Source organism: Heptranchias perlo, chromosome 1 (genome assembly GCF_035084215.1).
Source record: "Heptranchias perlo isolate sHepPer1 chromosome 1, sHepPer1.hap1, whole genome shotgun sequence".
Lineage (NCBI taxonomy): Eukaryota > Metazoa > Chordata > Chondrichthyes > Hexanchiformes > Hexanchidae > Heptranchias > Heptranchias perlo.
Genome location: NC_090325.1, coordinates 90,508,916 through 90,535,164, shown reverse-complemented (window position 1 = coordinate 90,535,164; position 26,249 = coordinate 90,508,916). Strand labels below are relative to the sequence as shown.

Below are 26,249 nucleotides of genomic sequence, written 5' to 3'. Positions count from 1 at the left end.
CCCTGCAAAGCACTCTTAAAACTTACCTCTGTACATGAGGAGTTCCATTGAAATTGAAGTTGAATCTCTGTGGGTTACTGGCCCGAAACACAGATCTATCATACAGGACGTTTCATTATCCTAGATGTTGCATCTAAATTCTACATTCTTAAAAACACTGAATATTCAAGTTATCAGAAGGCTCCTAGCTGCAAAAAAGAGAATTGCATGCTCTTATTAAATTTAAATAATAAAATTTTAAATAATCATTTGTAATTTGTACCTTTTGCCATATACAGCTGCACCTGGATCCTGGAACTGGGCTTCCAACTCTTGAACTTCTTCCACCAGAGTCTTACATAAAGTTCTCTTAATGCTGAAAATAAACATTAAATGGATTCTTAAGTTGGCAGAAACATTATAATAAAGATTATACAATATATTGCACAAAAAGATCAAATTCCTCTTGCACGGGTCTCTGGGGGAAAAAAAAAATCAAATGTGGAAAAACTTTTGCTCCTTAATAGTATGGTATATCACTGGTTGTGTGGTGAAGTATTTTCAATTATGCATCAAGTCACAGAAGGTTTGACAAAAAGCTTTTATAAAATGGAAATTAAGTCAAAACAGAAATTGAAGGGAATCTTACGTTGACTTATAGAAAAAAAAATTGAAATCAAAAGTTTCACTTTGAATAAATCTTTAAAAGTAAGCTTTAAGACTTTGGATATGCACTTGAAGTACCATAACTTACAAGGCTATGGACCAAGTGCTGCAAAGTGGGATTAGGCTGGATAGCTCTTTTTCAGCTGGCACAGACATGATGGGCCAAATGGCCTCCTTCCGTGCCATAAATTTCTATGATTCTGCAAAATACACTGAGTATCAGACAATAGGTTCTACCAACAAGCAATGCGCAACTACAGCGGAAGTGTAGTGTGGACAGGAAGGAATGCGGCAGACACAGACTGACATGTTCAGAGACCATGAATATCTTCTGAAGATGATTTCTTGTTTATACCGTTTTGTTGCCTTCTTCCACATTTTCTGCGTCGGTTTTCAGCAACACAAAACCATATCTGTCTATCCCTTGGAACAATTTACAAATTTTCAGTTAAATCCTTTTCTACCTAGTACTTCAATTAACAGTTCCTTTTTACAAAAGCTTTGTAACTAGTCCAAAAATTGTCTGGGTTCACATAATTTCTGGAAGTGAAGTAATGCACTTCAAAATAATCTCTTGTTCCCACATTCTGTTAAACGGTTCACTCCTGTTGCAAATACCTGATGTCACTGTGTTAACTTTGAACAAAGTAATACTGTCAAACTAACATTTCAGCTTGTTGCTTCATACAAGTTAAAAATAATTAAAAACATTGAATTCTCTTTCTTTCAGAACCAAGAGTTTCACAAGGATTTGCACTTTTAATTTTGTCATACATACACTTTGTAAATCACATCCAACAGAAGAGAAGTAATCGGGATGAAGAACAGGCCCATCCAAAAAACACCAGAGCTGATAATCATTATAACCTGCAGAAGTTAATGAAACATAAATTTCACAGTGTAAACAGTAGCAAATATATTTGCAACACCAAAGATTAATTCCAAAGTTGTACACTGATGTTTCAAGGTTAATTGCAGCACATTTACTCCTAAACTTTATCTTGCTCTCTCAGGTTTGAATAATTCGAGGTAATTCAAATGTATGAGTAATTACCGTCTGTATTAAAATCCCTCCCCCAAGGGCAATTTTCTTTTCTCCTCTTAAGACAGTGACATACTGAAATATGGTTTCCTGGGAACCTTTAGTCTTCCAGAACCTGAACATTTTTCATGTGCAAGCCTGGGCAGTAAGCATCAAGAGGCTATTTGGTCGTGGGAGAGGAAGGTTGTGTCAATGCCAAGCTTGACCTTTCCTCAGCAGAAATCCATATTTTTCCAGCAGGAGCAATGGATAGAGATCGGGAGCAGCAACAACCCAGATTAATGTTTTCTAGCCCAGGAACACTTAAGCCAATTGTAACATCCCCACTGAATCATACAATGCTACAGCATAGAAACAGGCCACTCAGCCTTCATTTTCATTCACGAGCTCCCGAATCTCACTATAAATTTCCATACCCTTGAATATTTCTCTCTTTTCAAGCAACTATCTAATTCCCTTTTAAAAGAAGGGAAACAAACAACTGCTGCCCAGGCTGAGTTCAATTAACTCAGACTAGGCCAGGGATTCAACCTGTGAACTGTCTGGTCACCATGGCTCAGTACCACATCACATAGAACTTCCACATCTCTTCAATTGCAAAGCTACTTCCAAGAAGTTTTGGTTGCTTTTCCATACCACTCCCGCTTTCAACAACTTTTAACTATATAAAATCCAAGTCTGCCCAAGATCCCAATGTTGCTTCCATATTTGGGAGGCTCTTCCAACAGTTCTCATGTTCCTGACCAGAAAATAAGGAAAACCTTGCTGTCTGATGGATAATCCTGCTCACCATTGCGATCTTGCTCGTTTATCTCTATTTTATCAATAATATTCTGGTCCTTGCTCTTCTGAACTCCTCTCCACCACCCCCCCACCCGCCCCCCAACCCCATCTGTTCATCCTAAGCTCTAAATATGTTAATCTACATATCTTCCTCCTCCTTCCTCAATGTGTTTAGATCAAGATTCATCACATCATATCCTACAGAAAACCTAGTTTCCCAAGACCTCGAAATGAATGAATTTCGTATCTTTCTTAGACTTCTCTTTTTTCCTACAATCCAAAGGCTTATAAAATCCAAGCTATACGTTGTTAAATAATTAATTCTCAATTTACTTTGTCTTTTCTCTTGCCCTTTTCAAACTTGGTGGCATCCTGCACTTTATGAACTTTGGCCTTTCACCTAGTTTCTCATTTAAAAACATCTTATGCACTGAGCCATTGGGTGGGGGGGGGGAAGAGAGATTACTATGACAGTTATAAATTACCATCAATACTTTCAAATAGCTTAACAACAATAACTATGATTTATCAAATACATTTTACTGCTGTGTCAGTATTTTGAGGATAGTGAAATAAGTTTTGGGGATTGGGAGAAACATTTCTAAAGAATTTTAGTGAGTACACATAAAATCATTGTGCCTGAAAATAATCAAATGAGAAACTAATCAGGCAACTCATTGAACAACTCCTTTATTAGGAATCATGTGACTTCTTCTGGCACAATATATGGTTACAATCAGAGTTTATTTAAAAAATATGTACAAGTGATATAAATGATTTTTGCAATTGGGTGATATACAAAATATTTACAAACGGAAGGATGGCATGGTGCTTTGATTAGCAGAAAGCCCCAGAAACAAAGCTGTTCCTTGGAAATGCTAGGTAGACTGTTTTCACTCCCAATGTTTCATGACAGACACGCTTATTCTTCTATTCCTTTCTCCCTCATGTACTTCCCCATAAATGCACCTATGCTATTCACCTCAACTACTCCATATGGTAGCAAGTTCCACATTCTAACCACTCTCTGGGTAAAGAAGTTTCTTCTGAATTCCATATTGGATTTATTAGTGACTATCTTATATTTATGGACCCTTGTTTTGGTCTCCTTCACAAGTGGAAACATCTTCTCTATGCCTACCCTATCAAACCCTGTCATAATTTGAAAGACCTCTATTAAGTCACTCCTCAGCCTTTGCTTTTCTAGAGAAAAATAGCCTCAGCCTGTTCAGTCTTTCCTGATGGTTATAACGTCTTAGTTCTAGTTTCATCCTTGTAAATCTGTTTTGTACCATCACTATATCCTTTCATCTCTCTGTAGTTGCAGACCTCCTAGGATCTCTGCTAATTTGTTTAGGTGCACTGTTATATTAGGAAAAAACATGAACAAGGCAGTGAATGCAGACTACAATTAAATCAGGATCATTAGTGTATATTAAAAACCAACAGGATTTAAGAGGTTGGTCAGACTGAACAGATTATAATTACGATCACTGATCTTAATCTTTTTTGGAGATCGCCCCTCCCCCACCCACTGCTTCCAATCTCATCATTACCTGCTCAGCCCATTTTTACCTCCTCTCCAAAATTCAGAAATGGGACAGTCTCAGCACAGCTGTCGTTTAAGCTGGATCTTGTCTCAGTGAACTTGTCTTGACTCTGATTCATGTTGTGAGTTCAAACTCGAGTCCAAGACTTGAGAACATAACCTAGGTTAATACCTCAATACAGTACTGAGAGAATGCTGCATCGTCAGAGCTACCATCTTTTGAATGAGACATTAAAATGAAGCCCTGTCTGTCTGTTCAGGCGGATCTACAAGATGACATGGTGGTACTTCTTTGAAACGCAGGAAGTTCTCCCATGTCCTGATCAATATTCGTCCCTCAACCAACACCACAAAAAAAAGATTAACTGGTCATTCATCTCATTTGCTGACTATGGGAACTTGCTGTGAGCAAATTGGCCACCACATTTTTGTACATATTAGTGACTACATTTTAGAAGTAATTCATTGGCTTTGAAGCACTTTGGGACATCCTGAAGACAAGAATGGTTTTATACAAATGTTGTTTCCTCCTTCTTTCCTCTGAGCTACAGTTTCTTTCCTTTTTCCCCATCTCTATTGATAGCAGAGACAAATTTTTAAACAGTGACCCATCTATGCTTCACCTCGCTGCTTTCTGGAGAGACCATTCCCCCACCCCCCATGATACCTTTCTTCACGTCCATCACCTGCACTTCTGGCTGCTCTTCACCTGATACTTTTCCGCGCAACACTTGTACATTAGCCTTTTCTCATCATTATCCAGGATCTCAAACACTCCACGCTAGACAAACATTTACTTGTTAGGAAGGGAGCTTAAAGGTTAAATTATGAACACAGGTTGCATAAACTTGGCTTGTAATCACTTGAGTTTGGAAGATTGAGGGGTAATCTAATCAAAGGTGTTTAATATGATGAAAGGATTTGATAGGGTAGATACAGATAAACTATTTCCTCTGACAGGGGCATCCAGAGCAAGGAGGCATAATCTTAAAATTAGAGATAGGTCATTCAGGAGTGAAATCAGGAAGCACTTTTTCCACACAAAAAGTAGTGGAAATTCGGAATTCACTCCCTAAAAGGCTGTGGATGCTGGGTTGATTGAAATTTTCAAGATTGAGATCGATAGATTTTTGTTAGGTAAGGTAACTAAATGGCACAACAGGCTCGAGGGGCCTGTTTCTATGCCAAACCCATTAGTTGCCCCTCTGTCTCATGAGTTAGCATATTTGGCTCTTGACTTTTACCTGTTATTTCCCTCCCTTTGTGTTGTTGGATCCTATGAAGAGGCTAGATATCTTCCATTTTCCAGTTGTGATGAAGGGTCTACATTTGAAATGTTAACATATCTTTTCTTTTTATAGATGTAGATGGACCTGCTGTGTATTTCCAGCATTTTCTGTTTTAATTGCAGATTTCCAATTTTGCTTTTTCTATCGTACATCAGCTTCCCTGTTAGCGAACAATTTTGTGCTATAGCAAACAAGAAATTTGAAGTCTGAAAGATATATTTATCTGTTCTTGTTTTCGACTGGCTCACAATATCAGTCATCAAGTGCTGTACAACAAAAATACCTCATCTTCTGAATGACGTGACATGCTTTTGCCGCCTGTTAAAACTGTAGTCAAAACAAAGTTTGTTTATCCTACTGTTCAAGATGCAGCAAGAAGAATATGAAAGTTGGGTTACAGAAGGTAACTGAAGTAAAATGAATCTCCTAAATTCAAACATTTTTGTAGCTTTCAAATGGAGCACAATTCTACTTCTGCAAGAAATTCCCATCAGTTTTTTTTTGCAACTAAACATCAACGATAAATTCAAAAACTAAAGACATTATGTTTAAGATGTATTTTAATTACATCTCCATACTTAATGGGTCACAAAGTGAAATGGTGATCTGAATGGGTTTAAATCAAGGCTGATCATAAAATAACAGATCTACAGCAGATTTTCTCTCTCAAAAACTTGAGATTCCTCAGTTAGCATTAAAACAGCTGGTACCCTCCCAACTGATATTGTCACCAAATTAATCATTGTGCTCAACTTGACAGTGCCTGTAAATTTTCAGATCTCAGCTGTGCAGGATACCCAAGTGTATCTATGTTCCAGACAAGCACCAAAACACTTTTGACAGATGTGTCTAGCTAGGTTTTGAGTGGGGCGAAAAGTTGAGAGTGAAAAGTGCAATTATTTATTTTTTCACATTTGGATGAACAAACCCACAAGGGCAGGATTATAATTATTTTCATGAACTTTCATTTGCTTTTATTAAAGGCACAAGAACAGTTGTAGTAAACCTTACAGCTTCTTTCATCACTTATTTAAGACATGACGGGACAATTTAAATCATTGTGGCCCACAGATGAGTGACGTGTTTATTTTTAAAAGGCCTCTTTAAGGGCCACTGATTGACTGGATTTCCTTCCTCTCCCTCCCCTTCCCCATAAATCTCAATGTTTCTGAAACTAGTTGTAGTCTTAAGTACTTATTCATAATCATTTTGATTAGAGCAGTCTGGGGGATTCAGTTGTATTAGTACTACTTTACTCTAGTGTTTAGTGATCAACCAGGAAAAGACCTCTGTTCAGATGTTCTTACCTCAGTTGTGGGGGGGGAGGTGGGGAAGATGCCAGCATTGCTAGCAGGATCAACTGGTAGGAAAGACAGGCCGCCCGATGAAGGGTAACCAAGAATGTCACTTAAGGGTTAAAGTGCATGCCCAGTTCTTCCTGTCACTCTCATGAACTTTAATTTGCATTTATTAAAGTGCATATATAATTGTAGCAAGTCCTAAAGCCTAACTCATCACTTCAGATTAGTGAAGTGTTTGAATTTAGAATAGTTTCTATTAGGGACACTGAGCAACTAGATTCTCTTTCTTCCCCAATCAATTGTCCAGCTCCTGAAACTATCCATAGGCTTCAGCTCTTACTATTTTACTTATTCACTGCCACTCTTACGCAAGGAAGCACTAACTTGAATTCACAAAGATGTGACTTCTTAAATAATTAAAACATTCTTTGAAAGTGAGTATCTATATATTGTTTCACAGATAACTTCTGTTTGAACAGAGTAAAGAACGCATGTGCTAACCATGCATAAAATTACTAATTCATAATTTTCAAACGCATCTTAATTGTACAATAAAACAAATATCAACTTCACTTTTCCATGTGATTATATAATAAAGTATTTATGTATAATTAAAAGTTTTACATCTGGCACAGTTTTGTAGGGTAGAAAACATGCTGATTGGATGCTTTTTAATAAATGTGGAATCTGAACCAGTAAAAAATAAACATTTCACTCACTCAACAATTTCAATCACAAAAAAGGAAGCAATCACATCACTTAAAATAATTTTCAAAGTCTTTTTGGTGGCGATGTTGACATTATATCCTCCCAAAAATGTAATGTATAGTACAATAAATACATTTTAAAAAATCAGACAATTCCAGAAAAAAACCTTCAAAACTTACTTTTTTCAATATCAAAGAATTTTTGCACTCATAGGCTGCTCCTCTGTCAGTAAAACAACAGGCTGCATGCAGAGGCAGCTGTGACCAGAACAGTATAATTCAATACTTGAAAATCACAATCGGCTAATAAGTTTTAGTAATAGTGGTAGCCTGAGTCATAAGGTTGTGGGTTTAAGCCCCACTCTAGGTCACAATCTATGTTGACACTCCAGTGCAGTACTGAGGGAGTGCTGCACTGTCGGAGATGCTGTCTTTCGGATGAGGTATTAAAACGGAGACCCTGTCTGCCCTCTCAAGTGGATTTAAAAGATTCAAGGGCGCAACAGGAAGAAAAGCAGTGGAGTTCTCCAGATGTCCTGGCCAACATTTATCCCTCAACCAACATGCCTAAGGCAGATTATCTGGCCATTTATCTCATTGCTGTTTGCACGACCTTAATGTGAGCAAATTGGCGGCCATGTTTGCCTATATTACAACACTAACTACACTTCAAAAGTCCTTCATTGGCTGCAAAATGCTTTAGGACATCCTGCAGTCATGAAAAGCATAACATAAATGCAAGTTCTTTCTTTCTTTAACTGAACTGAACATGTATATCCATACAGCTTTGAGTCTAGAGTAAGGAGATATGTTTGAGGTTACAGAGAACATAAGAATTTTTATGCACAGGCCCAAAGGAGCCTGTCACTTTTGCAAACATCAGCTCCGCCTACCCATCTTCTCACCACAATCAGACTTTTCTACTCAAACTAACTACTGAAAGAATTTTAAAACGTTAGCAGGGAAATCAACTGCTCAATCCCATGTAGCGTGATTTTGAATATTTGTGCTGAAATTCTGTGCAACTTCTTTGTCCTACAATAGTTGTGCATTCATTCTTGCTTTAGCATTTGTTGATGGACAAGCTTTTGAGTAATATATCCATTAAACTAATTAATTTTAAATGTGAGCAGTTACTTGTGCCCAAATCACTACAAATCAGACAAAATCAAGGAGTATTTTTACTATTAGCAAAATCACTCCAATATCCATTTTTTGCATATTTGGCTTCCATTTTAATTTCCTGTTCAATTGCTACTAACATTTTAAGAACAATTACAAATGCTTAGTATGCTTTTTATTATTAAACTGGGGAAAAAGATTAAACAGAAAAATAGTAAGAAAACTTTTTACACCATTTCCTTCTGCAATGTCACTAATTTGGACTAAGGTATTCAAATAAGCAACACAAGAGAGTTATTTTACCAAGTAATAATTGGCAAGATGTGCATTTTAACATTGGAAGCAGTGAGAATGTTCTTAAATTCATATTTGACATAAAATTGGGCCAATTGGTACATCCCTATTGGGCACTAATCATAATACATTAAAGATTTTCAAACTTCTTGTTTAACTCCTATGCTATGCCAATTAAAAAATATTATTTAAGAACATTTAATTTATTAGGACAAGGGACATCACAGTAGTTATCTGCAATTCCCTTGCAACATTTTAGAAGGTAAGTGCTAGTTTTTTTCCATTTTACAAATCTGAAGATAATCTCAAATTCTCAACAGAACTGGTTTATAGTAAATAAAATGTATATTCATCATTTTTAATGCAGTTTAAGATTAAAAGGTTTTATATTTTACAAACAATGCAAGATGTTTATGTTCGTGCAGCCTACACCGAGCTGGTGATTCTATTCTTGGATTAAGCTGAAGAATGCTGAACTTGTCCGTGCCGAGTTAATCGTAACTATTCTAATTTCAGTTGTGAAGAGGGGACAATTGGGACCCGCTATTCAAATCTTAGTGCCTTTAGAAATGATCAAAATGAATTAAAAAGGCAAAGTTTTTTATTTTATATTTGAAAGCCTGTCAGATTTTGTACTGCAGAGGTAATCCAAAGCTCAAAGATTTAAAGTTCACATTTGTATTGAAAACAGAGAGCTTCTTTGTATTTTGTACGAAAGAAAAATAAAATCCCACAGAGGTATTTCCTTCCTTTCTGTACAAAAGCTCCCTCCCTCAAACACTGTGTAGAAACCATTTTTGTTTCTAACTTTTCACATCCCTCTACACACAGGCAAATCATCTGGGAAACAGCAAAGCGATCCTTTTCAAATAATGCCGGTAACAGGAGCAGCCTGTTCTGGGGACGGGCCCTGACTGCCTCTGTGCGTAGTTTACAAATTGTTCCTAATGTGTGAGATTTGCGGCCCATGCCAAGTTTCTTCTCTAGGCCTTAGCCCCTTCAAATGGATCCTGTCACAAAAGTAGCTCCCAGGGGGATTCACAAGGGATCAGAAATCACAGAGTCACAAAGCTTGGTGTTTCGAAGGCCCAATAGGCCCCAGAGGGAAAACAACAAGCCTGTTGTCCATACAACATGACAGCTGCTCAGATTAGGAGTTTAACTTTTATTTTTTCATGGAGTTTCCTCAAAACACATCCCCAACAATTAAAGTAAATTCTATTTTATAGCCATGTAAATACAAAGGATTTTATATTGAAGTATTTCAGTTATTTCAGCACGTCATTTTTTTTTAAAGTGTCATACTGAGACTGTTGAAAGCAAATGCATTTGACACTTTTCCACATGACATTCAGAGACATGATATTTACAAAGAGAAAATGTTAGTTAAACCAGACCTTAAGTATAAAATGTGAATGCATCAGTACAAATACAGGAGTATTTTGGTCCTTTGCCCTCATTGTTGCTTTTTGTGACTGGAAAAACAGCCCAATGGGGAGAAAAATCTTCTGAATTTTTAAAAATGTGTATTATGCCAACCTGCAAGTTCAAAGTAGTAGATATTCTAGTCATCCATGCGTGCCATATGCAATGACTAAATTCTAATCTGGTAAATTTGCAGGTATTTTGGAAGATGGTGGCAACCGTACAAATTTGAGCAAATTTTACACTCTTGATCTGACAGTAAGATTTACAAAAACAAATTAAATGAAACATTGATAATATAAAAACCAAGGTCATTGCAAGGATCAGTGGTACACAAGTTGAGATCTTCACTACTTTCCTTTGTGAATACGGACAAAGAAAACCTTAGTCCTGGGGACTACTTTATACTGAGCATGAAAAGGAAAAGAAAAAACAACAGCCAGATAAGAAATAGGAGCAGGAGTAGGCCATACAGCTCCTCGAGCCTGCTCTGCCATTCAATAAGATCATGGCTGATCTTCTACCTCAACTCCATTTCCCCGCCCTATCCCCATATCCCTTGATTCCCTTAGTGTCCAAAAAAGGAAATTCTATTTTATAGTCATGCAAATACAAAGGATTTTATATTGAAGTATTTCTGTAATGCAGAGAATAATACTTTGTTGTAAGGCAAAGAATAATACTTCTTTAGCCTAAAAGGATGAACCACCAACAAACTCAGTGAAATCCCCACTCCCATGAGGTCACTTTCATGAATGTCATAAGTATATTAAGTATTTTATGAGAACTGGTACAAAACTCCCATTTTAACATTTCTAGCAAAGTACCATAAATTTGAGGCAATGTGCACATACAGGGAAAAAAAAATCAAAACTAAATGAAGCTCTTCAGAACGAAATGTAATTTCATTGCTAGGATGATCACCAATAGTATGAAATATTGTGTATGTCACTTATTCTAAAGACAAACACCATGCCTGGGTTTATAGCTTTGCTAAGCAGGGAAGTGCCTAAAAGTTTGATGAAATAGATTTGAATACTCTGGAGCAAACAACATTTTATGATATTTTTAAAAACTTGGATAGATTTCTGGGGCCCGAAAGTCATTAAAAGCACTGAAAAGACAAAGGTACAGATACAGATTGCAATTTGAAACAATAACAGGTTTATACTTACGCATAGAATCATAGAAAATTTATGGTACAGAAGGAGGCCATTCGGCCCATCCTGTCTGCGCCGGATAACTACCCTGCTTTTCAATTTTATTCTTCCAGAAATGAACCCCAGTGCTTTGTTTGCATTTTTTTATGGCCTTGATTTGTGAATCTGTACCCCTAGATCCCTTTGCTCTTCTACCCCATTTAAATTCTTATTTTCCAGGGAGTATGTGGCCCCCTTATTCTAAAGCACTGCTTTAACAATTTAGTAAATCCAACTTGGATAAAATATCTGAGGCTACAAATGTTGTACTTATATTGCACTTAACAAAAGAAGAAGATTCAACATATATGATGTTGATTTCGAAGTACCTTTGAAGGTATGGTTAACTTTATCCTTCATCTTGATGTTAATCCTTTTATCTATCCCTCCCTCAGGGAGTAGTTCCCAATTTACCCAGGGGAGCAGAACTATACTCCTCTACAACTACTACTATTAATGCTGCTTTATAATTAGCCACAAGACACACACTTACAGTAGGATGGTTAGGCTGGGTCAATATTTTTTCTACACCTATGCACCTACCTCCCCACTCTAATTCACTGCTGTGATGCAAGGAAATTAACACTTTTTAAAAAAAAAATCCTTCACTCATCCAGCTCATCCCTGGAATTAGCAGTTTTTCAATAAAATCATAATCTCAGAGTTTAATGTTATTGGAGAAAGAACTCTTTGTGAAAGTATTTTTTTGAGTTATATTTGTGATTTAAGTAAATCAGTCTTTCCATCCTTTATAAATATCTAGTCATTTTGAGCAGATAAAAGATAGGGGGTTTCTTCAGTTGCTTAAAAGCATTGGATAACTGCGAAAGACCGGGGAGTCTGGAACAAACATAGAAAATAGGAGCAAGAGTAGGCCATTCAGCCCTTCGGGCCTGCTCCGCCATTCAAAATGATCATGGCTGATCATCTAACTCAGTACCCTGTTCCCGCTTTTTCCCCATATCCCTTGATCCCTTTAGCATTGAGAAATATGTCTATCTCCTTCTTAAATACATCTAATGACTTGGCCTCCACTGCCTTCTGTGAAAGAGAATTCCACAGGTTCACCACCCTCAGTGAAGAAATTTCTCCTCATCTCGGTTCTAAATGGCATACCCCGTATCCTGAGACTGTGACCTCTGGTTCTGGACTCCCCAGCCATCGGGAACATCCTCCCTGCATCTAGTCTGTCTAGTCCTGTTAGAATTTTATATGTTTCGATGAGGTCACCTCTCATTCTTCTAAACTCTAGTGAATATAGGCCTAGTCGACCCAATCTCTCCTCATGCGTCAGTCCTGCCATCCCAGGAATCAGTCCGGTAAACCTTCGGTGCACTCCCTCCATGGCAAGGACATCCTCCCTCAGATAAGGAGACCAAAACTGCACACAATACTCCAGATGTGGTCTCACCAAGGCCCTGTATAACTGCAGTAAGACATCCCTGCTCTTGTACTCAAATCCTCTTGCAATGAAGGCCAACGTACCATTCGCCTTCCTAACTGCTTGCTGCACTTGAATGCTCGCTTTCAGCGACAGGTGTACAAGGACACCCAGGTCTCATTGCACCTCCCCTTTTCCCAATCTATCACCATTCAGATAATAATCTGCCTTTCTGCTTTTACAACCAAAGTGGATAACCTCACATTTATCCACGTTATACTGCATCTGCCATGTTCTTGCTCACTCACCCAACTTGTCTAAAATCACATTGGAGCCTCTTTGCATCCTCCTCACAGCTCACATTCTACCCCAGCTTTGTGTGGTCTGCAAACTTGGAAATGTTACATTCCGTTCCCTCATCCAAATCATTGATATATATTGTGAATAGCTGGGGCCCAAGCACTGATCCCTGCGGTACCCCACTAGTCACTGCCTGCCACCCGGAAAAAGACCCGTTTATTCCTACTCTCTGTTTCCTGTCTGTCAACCAATTCTCAATCCATGCCGGTATATTCCCCCCAATTCCATGTGCTTTAATTTTGCACACTAACCTCTTGTGTGGGACCTTATCAAAAGCCTTATGAAAATCCAAATACACCACATCCACTGGTTCTCCCCTATCTATTCTACTAGTTACATCCTCAAAAAACTCCTGTAGATTTGTTAAGCATGATTTCCCTTTCATAAACCCATGCTGACTTTGTCCAATCCCATTAATGCCCTCCAAGTGTTCTGTTATCACATCTTTTATAATAGACTCTAGCATTTTCCCCACTACTGATGTTAGGCTAACTGGTCTGTAATTCCCTGTTTTTTCTCTCCCTCCTTTTTTAAATAGTGGGGTTACATTTGCCACCCTCCAACAAGATATAATCAAAGAATATTTGATTTGTCGGGTATCTACTGCTTTACAAAGAGATTTTGAAATAAATGTTGTGCTTTATAAATAGTCCTGCAAACTGAAAAGTTAATTATTACAAAATTAATGTTGTTTCTCCACACTTTCAAATTACAAGGTAATTCCATAAGACCATAAGAGATAAGAGCAGGAGTAGGCCATTGGGCCCCTCGAGCCTGCTCCGCCATTCAATGAGATCATGGCTGATCTGATTTTTACCTCAACTCCACTTTCCCGCCTTTTCCCCATAACCTTTGACTCCCTTGCTGATCAAAAATTTGTCTAACTCAGCCTTGAATGTATTCAATGACTCAGCCTCCACAGCTTTTTGGGGTAAAGAATTCCAAAGATTCACGACCCTCGGGGAGAAGAAATTCCTCCTCATTTCCGTCTTAAACAGGCGACCCCTTATTCTGAGACTATGCTCCCTAGTTTTAGATTCCCCCATGAGGGGTAACATCCTCTCAGCATCTACCCTATCGAGTCCCCTCAGAATCTTGTATGTTTCAATAAGGTCTCCTCTCATTCTTCTAAACGCCAATGAGCATAGACCCAACCTGTTCAATCTTTCCTCATGAGACAACCCTTCCATACCCGGAATCAACCTAGTGAACCTTCTCTGAACTGCCTTCAATGCAAGTATGTCCTTCCTTAAATAAGGGCACCAGAACTGTATGCAGTACTCCAGGTGTGGTCTCACCAGCACCCTGTACAGTTGTAGCATGACTTCCCTGCTCTAATACTCCATCCCCATAGAAATAAAGGCCAATATTCCGTTTGCCTTCCGGATTACCTGCTGCACCTGTATATTGACTTTATGTGTTTCATGTACGAGGACACCCAGATCCCTCTGTACCGTAGTATTTTTTAGTATTCCCTTGTCTAGCAATAGGCTTACAAATTTTTGCATCAATAACTAAGATTTTAAATTACACAATTCAGCATTTTCTGGTGAAATCGATATTGAACAGGGTGGATAGAAGAGATAGCTGACATTGCAAGTGGGCAATACTCTTTGGGCAATATTTCACTGAAAATACTGACTCATTTCACTTTAGATGCAACCAAACTATCTAAATCGTTTCGATGCTGATTCTCCCCTTCCTTCTTAAAAGTTGTTCATATTATCTCTTGTATGCAAGAATATGAAAACAAGTCACAATGCTGTCATCTGCAAATAGAAGTCAGTACCTAAACAGTTAAGAGCTTCATTAAACAAGACTAAAAAGACAAGGGTGAGGCTGGTTGGTGTATGTTATTTCAGGACAATACAATGCCTGCAGCTGTTACAAACCAGTAATAGAATCAGAATGCTGACTCCACTAAATATTTTATAGCCAGTGTACACACCAATTTATTTAAACTTCACATCTTTCATAACACTGATTTACACTTTTGCTTCTAGCTGTTGTGGTATTGACTTTGTTTTTATTAGAGATTTTATTCCAATCTGCATCTTAACTTGTGCTTTGTGACATTAAAAAATGTTACCAACAGTAAGGAAAATGATTCTGTTGTTAAATTTAACCCCTTTCACTCACCCCTCCATATTGTTTATTTATCTCTCTCGAGAGATCTTTATATCTTCCTTTAAGTCAAAATCCACACGTTTCAGTGCACTTTTTTTTTTCAAACCTAAAACAACTTTGGATGTTAGTTATCTATAGACCATAGTGATCTCATATTAGTCTAAGTTACTTGGAAATATTAAGATAAAACAGAGTTATATTTGCATGGACCCGAGAGTCTCAAACCCAGTGAAATCATTAGACATGATATTATAAGACTAAAAGTACAATCGAGACTAGAAATACAAATCGAGTGATGAACTCCAGTTCCAAGATTTTAGCATAACTTGAAAGTGATGCACAAGAATGAAAGTAGGTAAAAAGATTCAATGCAAATCTGGTAATTAGAAGTATCTAGGTCAACACTCAAATATTCATGGCCCAAATTTTCCTTCAAAATAATTATCACCATTTAAGCACGTGTTCAACTGGTTTAGTCACAGTGAGAATTTTAGGATTATGGGCAGAAGTTAGCAATCACTCTGTTTGTGATAATGTACAAATTGACTACCCTTTTAACAGATGTGTTACCTCCCTGGTGTATGCGCATGTATTTTTCAGCATAAGTCACTGGACAGGAATTAGAAGCAGGAATCCTAGCTGATTATTTTTTCTTCTTCCTAGGCTTGGATATGAAGCCAAACTGTACCATCCTGGCTGAGATCAGCTAACATAGCACAGAAGAGTGATCAAACTTGGGCCTTTCTGGTCCACACCACACATTACCTTTACCCAGTGAGCAACTGACAACGTTGAAATTAGCTTTTAATGGGAATCTCATATGTGACAAGAACTACAGGGACTAAAAGGTCAGAACATAATCTGCCACAAACAAATTATTTGATCTATATAATACTAAAGTGCCACTAGGGCAAGTGGCAGTTTAATGGTTGCAACAGAATAGAACAGAAAAGTTGGAAAAATGTTTTAAATTTTATTTAAAGTGTTTAGCCACCCAACATGTTAAATTTAATGTGGATCATGAAATTAATCAGTAATTCCAGGTTTCCTGAAAACTCTGATCTGCAATTTTGTATCAACCTTGGTACAACACATATAATTTAATCTAAATATATTTTGGGTAATACTCTTCTGATACCGAGTCAAAGCTAGTGCATTTTTGCCCTTGACAAAGGCTTTAATAAAATCCTAATTTCCACTGAAAACATATACCCATAACCCATGTTAACCCTCCAACTCTTTAGACCATCTAGTAATTAAATTATCAGTCTTCAAATGACATCCATTTTTGTCATATTTTGGAAATGGGAAAAGATCCTTTCAAAGCTAGATGATTAAACATTAACCTGACAACTGTAACATAACATCAATTAAATCCAATATTTTAAAAGTACAAGGTAACAGGCCTTGGACATCAATAGATGCTTTCTTGCCCCCAATAAAAGTGTAAAGATCAAAATAAGTACCTCTCCAGATATGTCAGGAGCCAGTGGAATTGTCGGCCACAACGATGAGTAGATTCCAAAAAACACCACCCACATTCCGATGCTGCCCCAGATAGCCACATGACTGAACTGGTTGGGGGAAGAAGAAAAAATCAAGGTATCAAGGTGATAGATTGTTGAGTAAAATTATATACAGCATTATTGATAGGCCAATGTCAATATTGTTTGTTTAAAATGCATGCATAACATTAAAACTATGTATCCAGCTTCATGTTTTGGTGTTAATTTGAAATTCCAGTTAGCAGTACTCATCTTTTACGTAACATTTCTACATCAAAATGGATTTAAATTATAGTTTAATGAAACATATCTAATTCAACCATTAAAAAATTGACAATCTACTTGTATGTTCATTAGGGTTGACATCTAAGCTCTTAAATTTTATTTGCTAATTGTAGACAGAGTGGGAAGATTTTATCTGGTCACAATTCGTAGTCAAATTGTTAGTCAAATTGTAAACATATTCTTTAGTTTTGTGATTGTGATTGTGATTTTGTTACTTAATGAACATAGAAAATCTTGAGTTTTTAATCTGTAATCTTTTTAATAGTGTATCCAAATTTACTGACAATAATCAATTAATGCCAAGTAAGATTCTGGTAACAAAACAGGGTATTTGCTCAAAATGAATCTTCATTCACAACATACTTGAGTGCTGAAAGATTAAAAGCTATTCTCAATTGCTGAAGGACAGTTGAGCCTGGTTAAGGGTACCTGGAGGATGATGTAATGTTATAGCAATCGAGGGAACGAGACAAAGGCCTACACACGCCTCTGCACAGTATTTACCAGAAAAGTATACGATTGTAGTACAAACTGCATTAAGGATAGATTTTATAAATTCATTCTCCCGGCGCAGAGCTTTGTACGCCAGGAGCATACATCAAGAATTCGAGTACAGAGGTCAGCGGGCCTTCACACTTTCCATTCATTAAAATTAATGACTGGAAAATCCTGTGGGGTATATTGACCTCCGCGCTTGAACTCCCAATATGTACTCCTGGCACGAAAAGCTCTGTGCCTGTTGTTTGAATTTGTAAAATCTACCCTTTAAAGTATGCCTATACAGTAAAGTAGACATAACAGATGAATTGGGAACAAGCTGGCAGTTTGTACTTTGAGTCCAGCCTCTCATTAATTTGGCAATAAAATCATCATGCACTTCTTTTGTTGCTTAAATAACAATGTATTGTTCTCTATTCATGAAACTCTTCCCCCTTCAATACAAACCATAGTCAATCAACGTGTAAATCATAATTCTCCAAAGGAAGGTTTTCTGTCTCCTCTAAGAAATAATATTCAGCTCTACTGAGGTTAAGACAACACTAAAAATATCTTCTTACAGCACCTTCGCATGTGAGCAATCAAACTTAGGGTGAGTCACTCCCAAGTTTGCAGGGCCAATTTATAATGGCACCTCCAAAACCTGATCATAGTTTGATGGAATTAATTTATCTGATGACAACATGACATTTGCATGGTGGTGCCACAGCAAATACACAAAAAAGTTATGTTAATTTTGAAGATAATTAATTTTTTAAAAAACATTATTCCAGGAGAGATAGCCACTTGAAGAACAATTTCAGGTATGATTATAACGTTTTCCTCTTTGACATTGTTCAATTTTTCCCTTTCGGACCCAAACTAATCAGAAGACCATGTTGACACTGCAGTCTGCAGGTCAGGTCGCAAACCACCAGGTTTGCTGGTTTTACCTTTTGAGTCTGCAGATCGATTCAATTGGATTGTGACATAGGAACAGGAGTAGGCCATTTAGTCCCTTAAGCCTATTCCGCCATTCAATGAGATTGTGGCTGATCTGTGACCTAACTCCATATACCCGCCTTAATCAAATGTAATTAAATATGGGCTAACAAAAATCTATCACTCTCAGATTTAAACAACTGAGCTAGCACCAATTGCTGTTTGCGGAAGAGAGTTCCAAACTTCTACCACCCTTTGCGTGTAGAAGTGTTTCCTAACTTCACTCCTGAAAGTCCGGACTCGAATTTTTAAGCTATGTCCCCTAGTCCTAGACTCCCCTACCAGGGGAAATAGTTTCCCTCTATCTCCCCCATCAGTTCCCCTTAATGTCTTGAAAACTTCTTTCAAATCACCCCTTAATCTTCTAAAATTCAGAGAATAAAACCCTAGTTTGTGTAATCTCTCCTCGTAATTTAACCTTTGGAGTCCAGGTATCATACTAGTAAATCTACGCTGCACTCCCTCCAAGGCCAATATATCCTTCCTGAACACAGGACTCCAGGTATGGTCTGACCAGGACTTTGTACAGCTGTAGCATAATTTCTACCTCCTTATATTCTAGTCCTCTAGATATAAAGGCCAGCATTCCATTAGCCCTTTTGAGTATTCTCTGTACCTGTCCATGACATTTTAATGATCTATGTAGATGGACCCTTAAGTCTCTTTGGACCTCCACTGTTTGGAGCTTTTCACCATTTAGAAAGTACTCTAATCTGTCCTTTTTAGGTCCAAAGTTGGTGATCTCACACTTGCCTACACTGAAATCCATTTGCCAGTTTTCCCATTCACTTAATCTATCAATCTCTCTCTCTAATTTTATGCTTCCATCTACATTGCTTGCAATGCTGCCTCTTTGTGTCATCGGCAAACTTGGATATGTGGCTCTCTATCCAGTCATCTAAGTCGTTAATAGTGAATAGTTGAAGCCCCAACACAGATCCCTGTGGGACACCACTAGTCACATCCTGCCAATTTGAGTACCTGCCCATTATCCCTACTCTCGGTCTCCTGCCACTCAGCCAATTTCCTAATCAGATCAATAACTTGCCCTCAATTCCATGAGCTTTAATTTTAGCTAACAGTCTCTTATGAGGGACTTTATCGAATGCCTTTTGGAAGTCCATATAAATAACATCCATAGACATTCCCCTATCCACTACTTTAGTCACCTCTTCAAATATTCAATCAGGTTCGTCAACCATGACCTACCCTTTACTAATCCATGCTGGCTCCCACTGATAAGCTGAAATTTTTCAAGGTGTTCAGTCACTCTATCCTTGATTATAGACTCTAGTAATTTCTTGACAACAGATGTTAGGCTAATTGGTCTATAATTCCTTGGTTTCCCTCAATCTCCTTTCTTAAACAGCGGAGTGATGTGCGATTTTCCAATCTAAAGGAACAGTTCCTGAATCAAGAGCACTTTGGAAGATTATAGTTAGTGCATCTGCAATGTTCTCACTTACTTCCTTTAAAATTCTGGGATAGAAACCATCTGGTCCTGGGGATTTGTTACTCTTTAGTGCCATTATTTTCATTACTGTTAATTTGCTTATTTAATTATGGTGAGTCCCCATCCTTGATTCAAATTAGTTTCCTTGGGGTGCCCGGCATGCTATCCTCTTCCTCTACTGTAAATACTGACGCAAAGTAATTATTTAACATGTCCGCCATTTCCTTATTTAATTTACAATATCACCATTATCAGTTTTTAAGGGGCCCACATTTCTCTTGACCACCCTCTTTTTCCTAACATAATTGAAAAAAAGTGTTGATTTTGCAAGTTTCTTTTCATATTCCCTTTTTGTAGCTCTTACTATCTGTTTGGTCACCCATTGCTGTTCTTTGTATCTATCCCAGTCGCCAGGATCTGTGCTATTTTTTGCATTTTTAAAAAAATGCTCTCAATTCCATGAGCTTTAATTTTAGCTAACAGTCTCTTATGAGGGACTTTATCGAATGCCTTTTGGAAGTCCATATAAATAACATCCATGGACATACTCCTGTCCACTACTTTAGTCACCTCTTCAAAAAATTCAATCAGGTTCATCAGGCATGATCTACCCTTTACAAATCCATGCTGGCTCTCTCTGATCAGCTAAACATTTTCAAGGTGTTCAGTCACTCTATCCTTGATTATAGACTCCAGTAATTTCCCACAACAGATGACCAAACAGATAGTAAGAGCTACAAAAAGGGAAAATGAAAAGAAACTTATAAGGGATAATCAAGGAATTATAGACCAGTTAGCCTAACACGTGTAGTCAGATCTGTGCTATTTTTTGCATTTCTTTTTGCTTTTTCTTTTAGTTTTATGTTGTTCCTTACCTCTTTTGTCGTGCATGGCTTTCTTTTTTGGCAACTAGAGCTCTTGCCCCTTAGGGGTATAACCTGGTTTTGAATCACGTTCAAAAAAAGAATTTAACACCTCCCATTGATCTTCTGTCATTTTACCCAGATTTGCCCAGTTTACTGTGGACAGTCTCTGTCTCATCTCATTGAAGTCGGCCTCACCTAAATTTAGACTCTTAGTAGCTGATACGGGTTTCTCCCTTTCAAACACAATGTTGAACTCGATCATATTATGATCGCTATTAGATAAATGTTCACACACCATTAAGGCTGTTAACTAAATCTAGCTCATTACTCATTATTAAATCTAACATGGCCTGCCCCCTTATTGGTTCTACGACATATTGTTGCAGAAAGCTGTCCTGAACACACTCCAGAAATTGACTACCTTTCTGACATGAACTCATCTGCTTATCCCAATCAATATGAAAGTTAAAATCCCCCATTAAAACCACACTGCCGTTGCTACATACTTGTCTAACCTCTGCATTTATACATTCTGCTACTTCACAGCTGCTACTGGGGGGCCCATACACAACTTCCACTACAGTCTTAAATCCTTTTCTATTTCTTGGGCTCGATGTTACCAGGGCTGCGGGCTTGCGGCGGGGGGGCTATTGGGCGCGTGGGTAACGCGCCCGGCGAAATTAGTCTGCCCCCCTGCGCGATCGCAGCCTAATTGGATCCACTTACCTGTTCTTCCGGGTTCCCCACTGCTGATCTGCGCGTCGGGCGGGCTGTGCATGCGCAGTAAGATCTGTCAGCTGGAGGAGCTCTATTTAAAGGGGCAATCCTCCATTGACAGATGCTGCAACAAATAGGAAAAATTACAGCATGGAGCAGCCCAGGGGGAAGGCTGCTCCCAGTTTAATGATACCTCACATTCAGGTATCATTAGATGGGGTGAGGAGGAGGGGGAGGACAGAGATCTTCCCCCCCGGCGGGCGGGAGGAAGAGGCCTGCCTCTGCCACCAGGAAGGCCTGGCTCGAGGTGGCAGAGGAGGTCACCAGCACCACCAACATATCGCACACCTGCATACAGGAGGCGCTGCAATGACCTCAGTAGGTCAGCCAAAGTGAGTACACTTGTTCATTCCCCTACACTCCATCTGCCACATCACCGCCCCCACCCCACACCTCCTTCTGCACTGCCAACACTACTCTGTCACATCACTCCTCATACCCACTCAAAGCTCATCCTCATCTTACCTGCACTTACTCACCTCACCAGTACTCATCCTGCCACTACCACTCAACCCAATCCTCATACAATCTCATGGCTCTATCTCATACTCACCCTCTCATGCATCTCTTTCACAGTCAGCCTCACTCAACCTGCCACTACCTGTGCTGCAGCCACAGGGCATGCATCACATATGTGCAGTAGGAAGCGTAAGGCAAACGTGTCGTGAGCATGAAGGGGATGCACAAGGGTGTTTGAGGGTTTGTCATGGTTTTTACTTATATTGAATTTCTGACCAACTCACATCACATATTATATTGGCACCACTACTGCCACGTCTTTCGAATCTTGTCTGGTTTGTGCAATAATGCCCTCTCCTGAGGATCACAATGAAGACCCACAACTGGACACCCATTGTGTCACTGCAGAGTGGGTGTAGGTGTATTTGCAGGGCTCTTTTGTGCAGACGACTGAGAGACGTCGGCGATGTCCCCAGTGGCACCCTGGAAGGATGCGGAGGAGAAGTTGTTGAGGGCAGTGGTGACTTTGACAGCGACAGGTCAGAAGATGGTGCTCGGGCCAACCGGGAGCAGCTCGGCATGAAGGAGGCTGCACATGTCCACGACTACATGTCGAGTGACTTTGAGCCTCCGTGTGCACTGCTGCTAAGAGAGGTCCAGGAAGCTGAGCCTCGGTCTGTGGACCCTGTGGCGAGGGTAATGCCCTCTGCGACGCATCTCTCTCTGCGGTTGCCCTCCCTCCTGCTGTGCAGGTGGATGCGTCATAGCACTGTGTTGTGGAGCTCCACGTGTCAGAGGTGGACGGCGTGGCCGGCGATGCTGTTCGCCCTCCGAGGAGGTCATGACTGCAGCTACGGCGGCCCCCATCCGGAAGATGTACATCTGAGGGGGTCCGCAAGGTAGGTACATGTCTCTGGACCCCGGGGTAAGTGTGCAAGTCGGTGAATTTGATTGTCAGGAGGGTGGTGGAGGCCAAACTTTGTCCCAAGTGACAGAGTGGCCTCCTGCAATGAGTGAGGGTCCCCCCCACCCCACCTGTCAAATGGACCTTTGCAGCTGCCACAGGCTGACAGCTGCAACACGTCCATTTCAACTTGGAGTGTTTCCCCCAGTGTGGGAAACAGTCCCAGTTGTATGTAAAATCCTACCCCTCCTCACATAATCCCTTAATCAGGTCTGTTAATGACCTGAAATAGCTAGCTAAATATTGTCAAGTGGCACCCCGCTGGCTTTAATTGCCTGCGGGAGTCCCACATGCGGGGGCTGCGCGCGCACGTCGGCGCGTCTGTGGGGAACCCGGAAGTGGGCGGGTTGGAGCCGGGCTCCGGACCCGCTCCGGGATTCCCCGATTTTCGGAGCCCCCCGGCCAGGAACGCACCCGATTGCGGGTGCTAAAATGAAGCCCCTTAACTCTACCCATAAAGTCTCCACCACCTGCTTACCTCTTGTTATATCCTTTCTTATCATTAAAGTAATTTCACCCTTAATCACAAAGGCTACTCCTCCCCCTCTACCAGTTTCCCCATCCTTCCTGTAGACCTAATAACCTGGTATATTCAGTTTCCAGTCCTGACCGTGTTGCAGCCATGTCTCAGTAATGACTACCATGTCGTACCCTCGAAGTTGAATTTGGACCTGCAATTCATTCAATTTGTTCCTTATACTCCATGCGTTTGTATAAAGAATGATTATTTGGGCCATACACCCTAACCTGTCCTTCTGCTCCAATGTTGTTTTTCTCACACATCTTATTTCTCTCTCCTGATTTAATTACTTTACATCTTTTAGTTTTCCCTTTACCTGTAGTGCCTAATACATAATATTAGACTATTCCTCTACTCTCTTCCTTTTTGTTTGTTTTAGAATTATTATTTATACTACCTTTTCCCCCTTAGCCCTCCCCACTATTCACTTGTTTAAAGTCCTTGTGATCGCCTATTTATCCTTTCCGCTAGGACCCTGGTACCAGCCCGGTTCAGGTGGAGCCCGTCCCAGTTCCTTCCTGTCCCAGTACTGGTGCCAGTGTCCCATGAAATGGTACCCCTCTTTCCCACACCACTCCTTCAGCCAAGTGATCACCTCCCTAATCTGCTTATCCCTACACCAATTTACACGTGGCTCGGGTAATAATCCAGAGATTATAATCCTTGAGGTCCTGTTTCTTAATTTAGCTCCTAGTACTCTCTAGACCTCTTGTCTACTCTTTCCTATGTTGCTGGTCCCAACATTGACCACAACGACTGGATCCTCCCTCTTCAATATCCTTTCAAGCTGGTTCGAGATGTCCCTCATCCTGGCATCCGGTAGGCAACATACCATGTGGGATTCTCGATCCTGCTTACAAAGGTTCCCCTAATTATTGAATCCCCTACTACTTCTACATCACACTTCTCCTCCTCCTTCCCCAGCTCTCACCTTTGGGCAGCCTCCTGCTCCAAGGTGCCATGGTCAGCATTCTGGCTGTCCTTCCGACAGTCTTTATCGTTATCCTCACAGGTAGCAAGTACATTGTACCTGTTGGATAGGATCAGTTTCTGTGGGACCTCATTCTCTATCTCACCTGGGTTCCCCTTACACACCTGGGTTCCCATGTGCATACACCACCTTCAGCCTTAGTGAAGCGATAACTTTTTCATCAAAGATAGTGTGTGTGAATTCACCCTTAATTAACTGTCCATCTGGCACCTACCTTTAGAAATTCTCTAAGTACATGGAAGTCAGCCTTTTTTTGGACTGAAGTCAAACCAAAATTCCTGCCAACTGTCTCGAGAGGAGGTAGCAATATATGACTATATAAATGTTCATCAATATTGAGAACACCCCATTAGCTACCTGAGATTACTAGATTGTAATTCTTTCCCCAGTCCATGCTGTCTGTACACCAACAAATCATAGTAACAGGGAAAGGCCCTCAAACAGTAAAGAGAAATGAGTCAAAAGAGTGAGAACCAAAGACAAAAGATGATGATGCAACTTAGATCAGGCAACTCAATTTCACGTATATCTTTCCCAATAAAGAATAAGTACATTGTTATTACAATGTAATGTTTAGGAACCGAGTGCAAGAATGAGCTGGTGGCTGCCTTGTACAATTCCAGAAAAACCAGAAGCACTCAGCAGGTCAGTCAGCATCTGTGGAGAGAACAGCTGAGTTATCATTTCAGTTGTGGACCCTTTGTTGGAATTGGGAGATATTGCTGATGAACAGAATTTTAAAAAGGAACAGAACAAAGGAACAGCACTGTATATTTCTATTAGGCACTTTGCAGTTCTCTGGTCATAATATTGACTTTAGTAACATCGGACGTTAACTACAGCTTCACTTTCTGTTTAACAGGAAATGCTGACAGTGTGGGATGGGTGTGCAGCCATTTGCGGAGTTGGGTGGGAAACGGGTTGGTGCTTGAGGTGGGGCCCTTTGTTGGAACATTACGCTGACGGAGTAATCTGCACCCCTGGTGCCGACCTGCTATTTTTTTCTCCCAGAATCCTAGGTCACTGGAGCCTGCTCCAATTTGCCAGTTTTTCATGATTCTATTTCTAACTGCTGTACCCACTATTTCTTCAGCTTCTCATATATGTCTTTAATTTCTTTGATTTCCCTCAATATGCCTCCTATTGTCTCAAGTGAATATCACTCTGCCATTTAACCATCTCCTGTTTTCCACATAAGTACTTCACGTGCGGTGAGTGTGGTGCGTGTGTGTACACGTGCGTATTTTTCTCTTCCCTTTGTTCTGCTCCTTTTTAAATGCTGTTCATCTGTATCATCATCCAGTTCTGACTAAGGGTTTACATCTGTTAACATGTGTTCTCTCCACAGATACTGACTGACCCAAGCGTTTCTAGCATTTTGTGCTTTTGTTTGATTTCCAGCATCTGCAGTTTGTTTGCTTTTTCCCTCCAAAAAGCCAAGTGGCATACAGAAGAGTTGAATTTAATTGCAAGTAAGATGCTCACAATTTATCACAATTGACTATATTTCTGAGAGTAGGTAGATCTTTTAAATTTCGCAGCTTTTGTGTACCAAAATAAGTCAACATTATTATTTTTAGTTTTTTTTTAAAAAAAACAGAATTGATGTACTAGTATTAATAAAAGGATTCTATTTATTCTGTACATTTTTCAGTTTTAGTTTTCAGTAACATACATTGGAGCTTTTACTGAAAGTCCGTTTTTGATGTTATATGTCAGAAACCAC

General features: G+C 39.4%; 2 protein-coding genes across 3 annotated transcripts in view; one reads left to right on the top strand and one right to left on the bottom strand.

Annotated features, from left to right (window-relative positions):
* Positions 1 to 16,938, top strand: part of shisa3 (shisa family member 3) — a 44,115-nt gene extending 27,177 nt beyond the window's left edge. For both annotated transcript variants that reach the window (XM_067988330.1, XM_067988322.1), the window contains exon 4: positions 15,888 to 16,938. The gene's annotated coding sequence lies outside the window, so the exon portion shown is untranslated. The remainder of the gene's footprint in view (positions 1 to 15,887) is intronic.
* atp8a1 (ATPase phospholipid transporting 8A1) overlaps positions 1 to 26,249 on the bottom strand; it is a 417,286-nt gene that overhangs the window by 16,373 nt on the left and 374,664 nt on the right. Inside the window, exons 32-34 of the mRNA XM_067988311.1 lie at positions 16,691 to 16,798; positions 1,424 to 1,512; positions 263 to 355 (exon numbers count right to left, since the gene is read on the bottom strand). Coding sequence (XP_067844412.1) covers positions 263 to 355; positions 1,424 to 1,512; positions 16,691 to 16,798 — 290 coding nt within the window. The remainder of the gene's footprint in view (positions 1 to 262; positions 356 to 1,423; positions 1,513 to 16,690; positions 16,799 to 26,249) is intronic.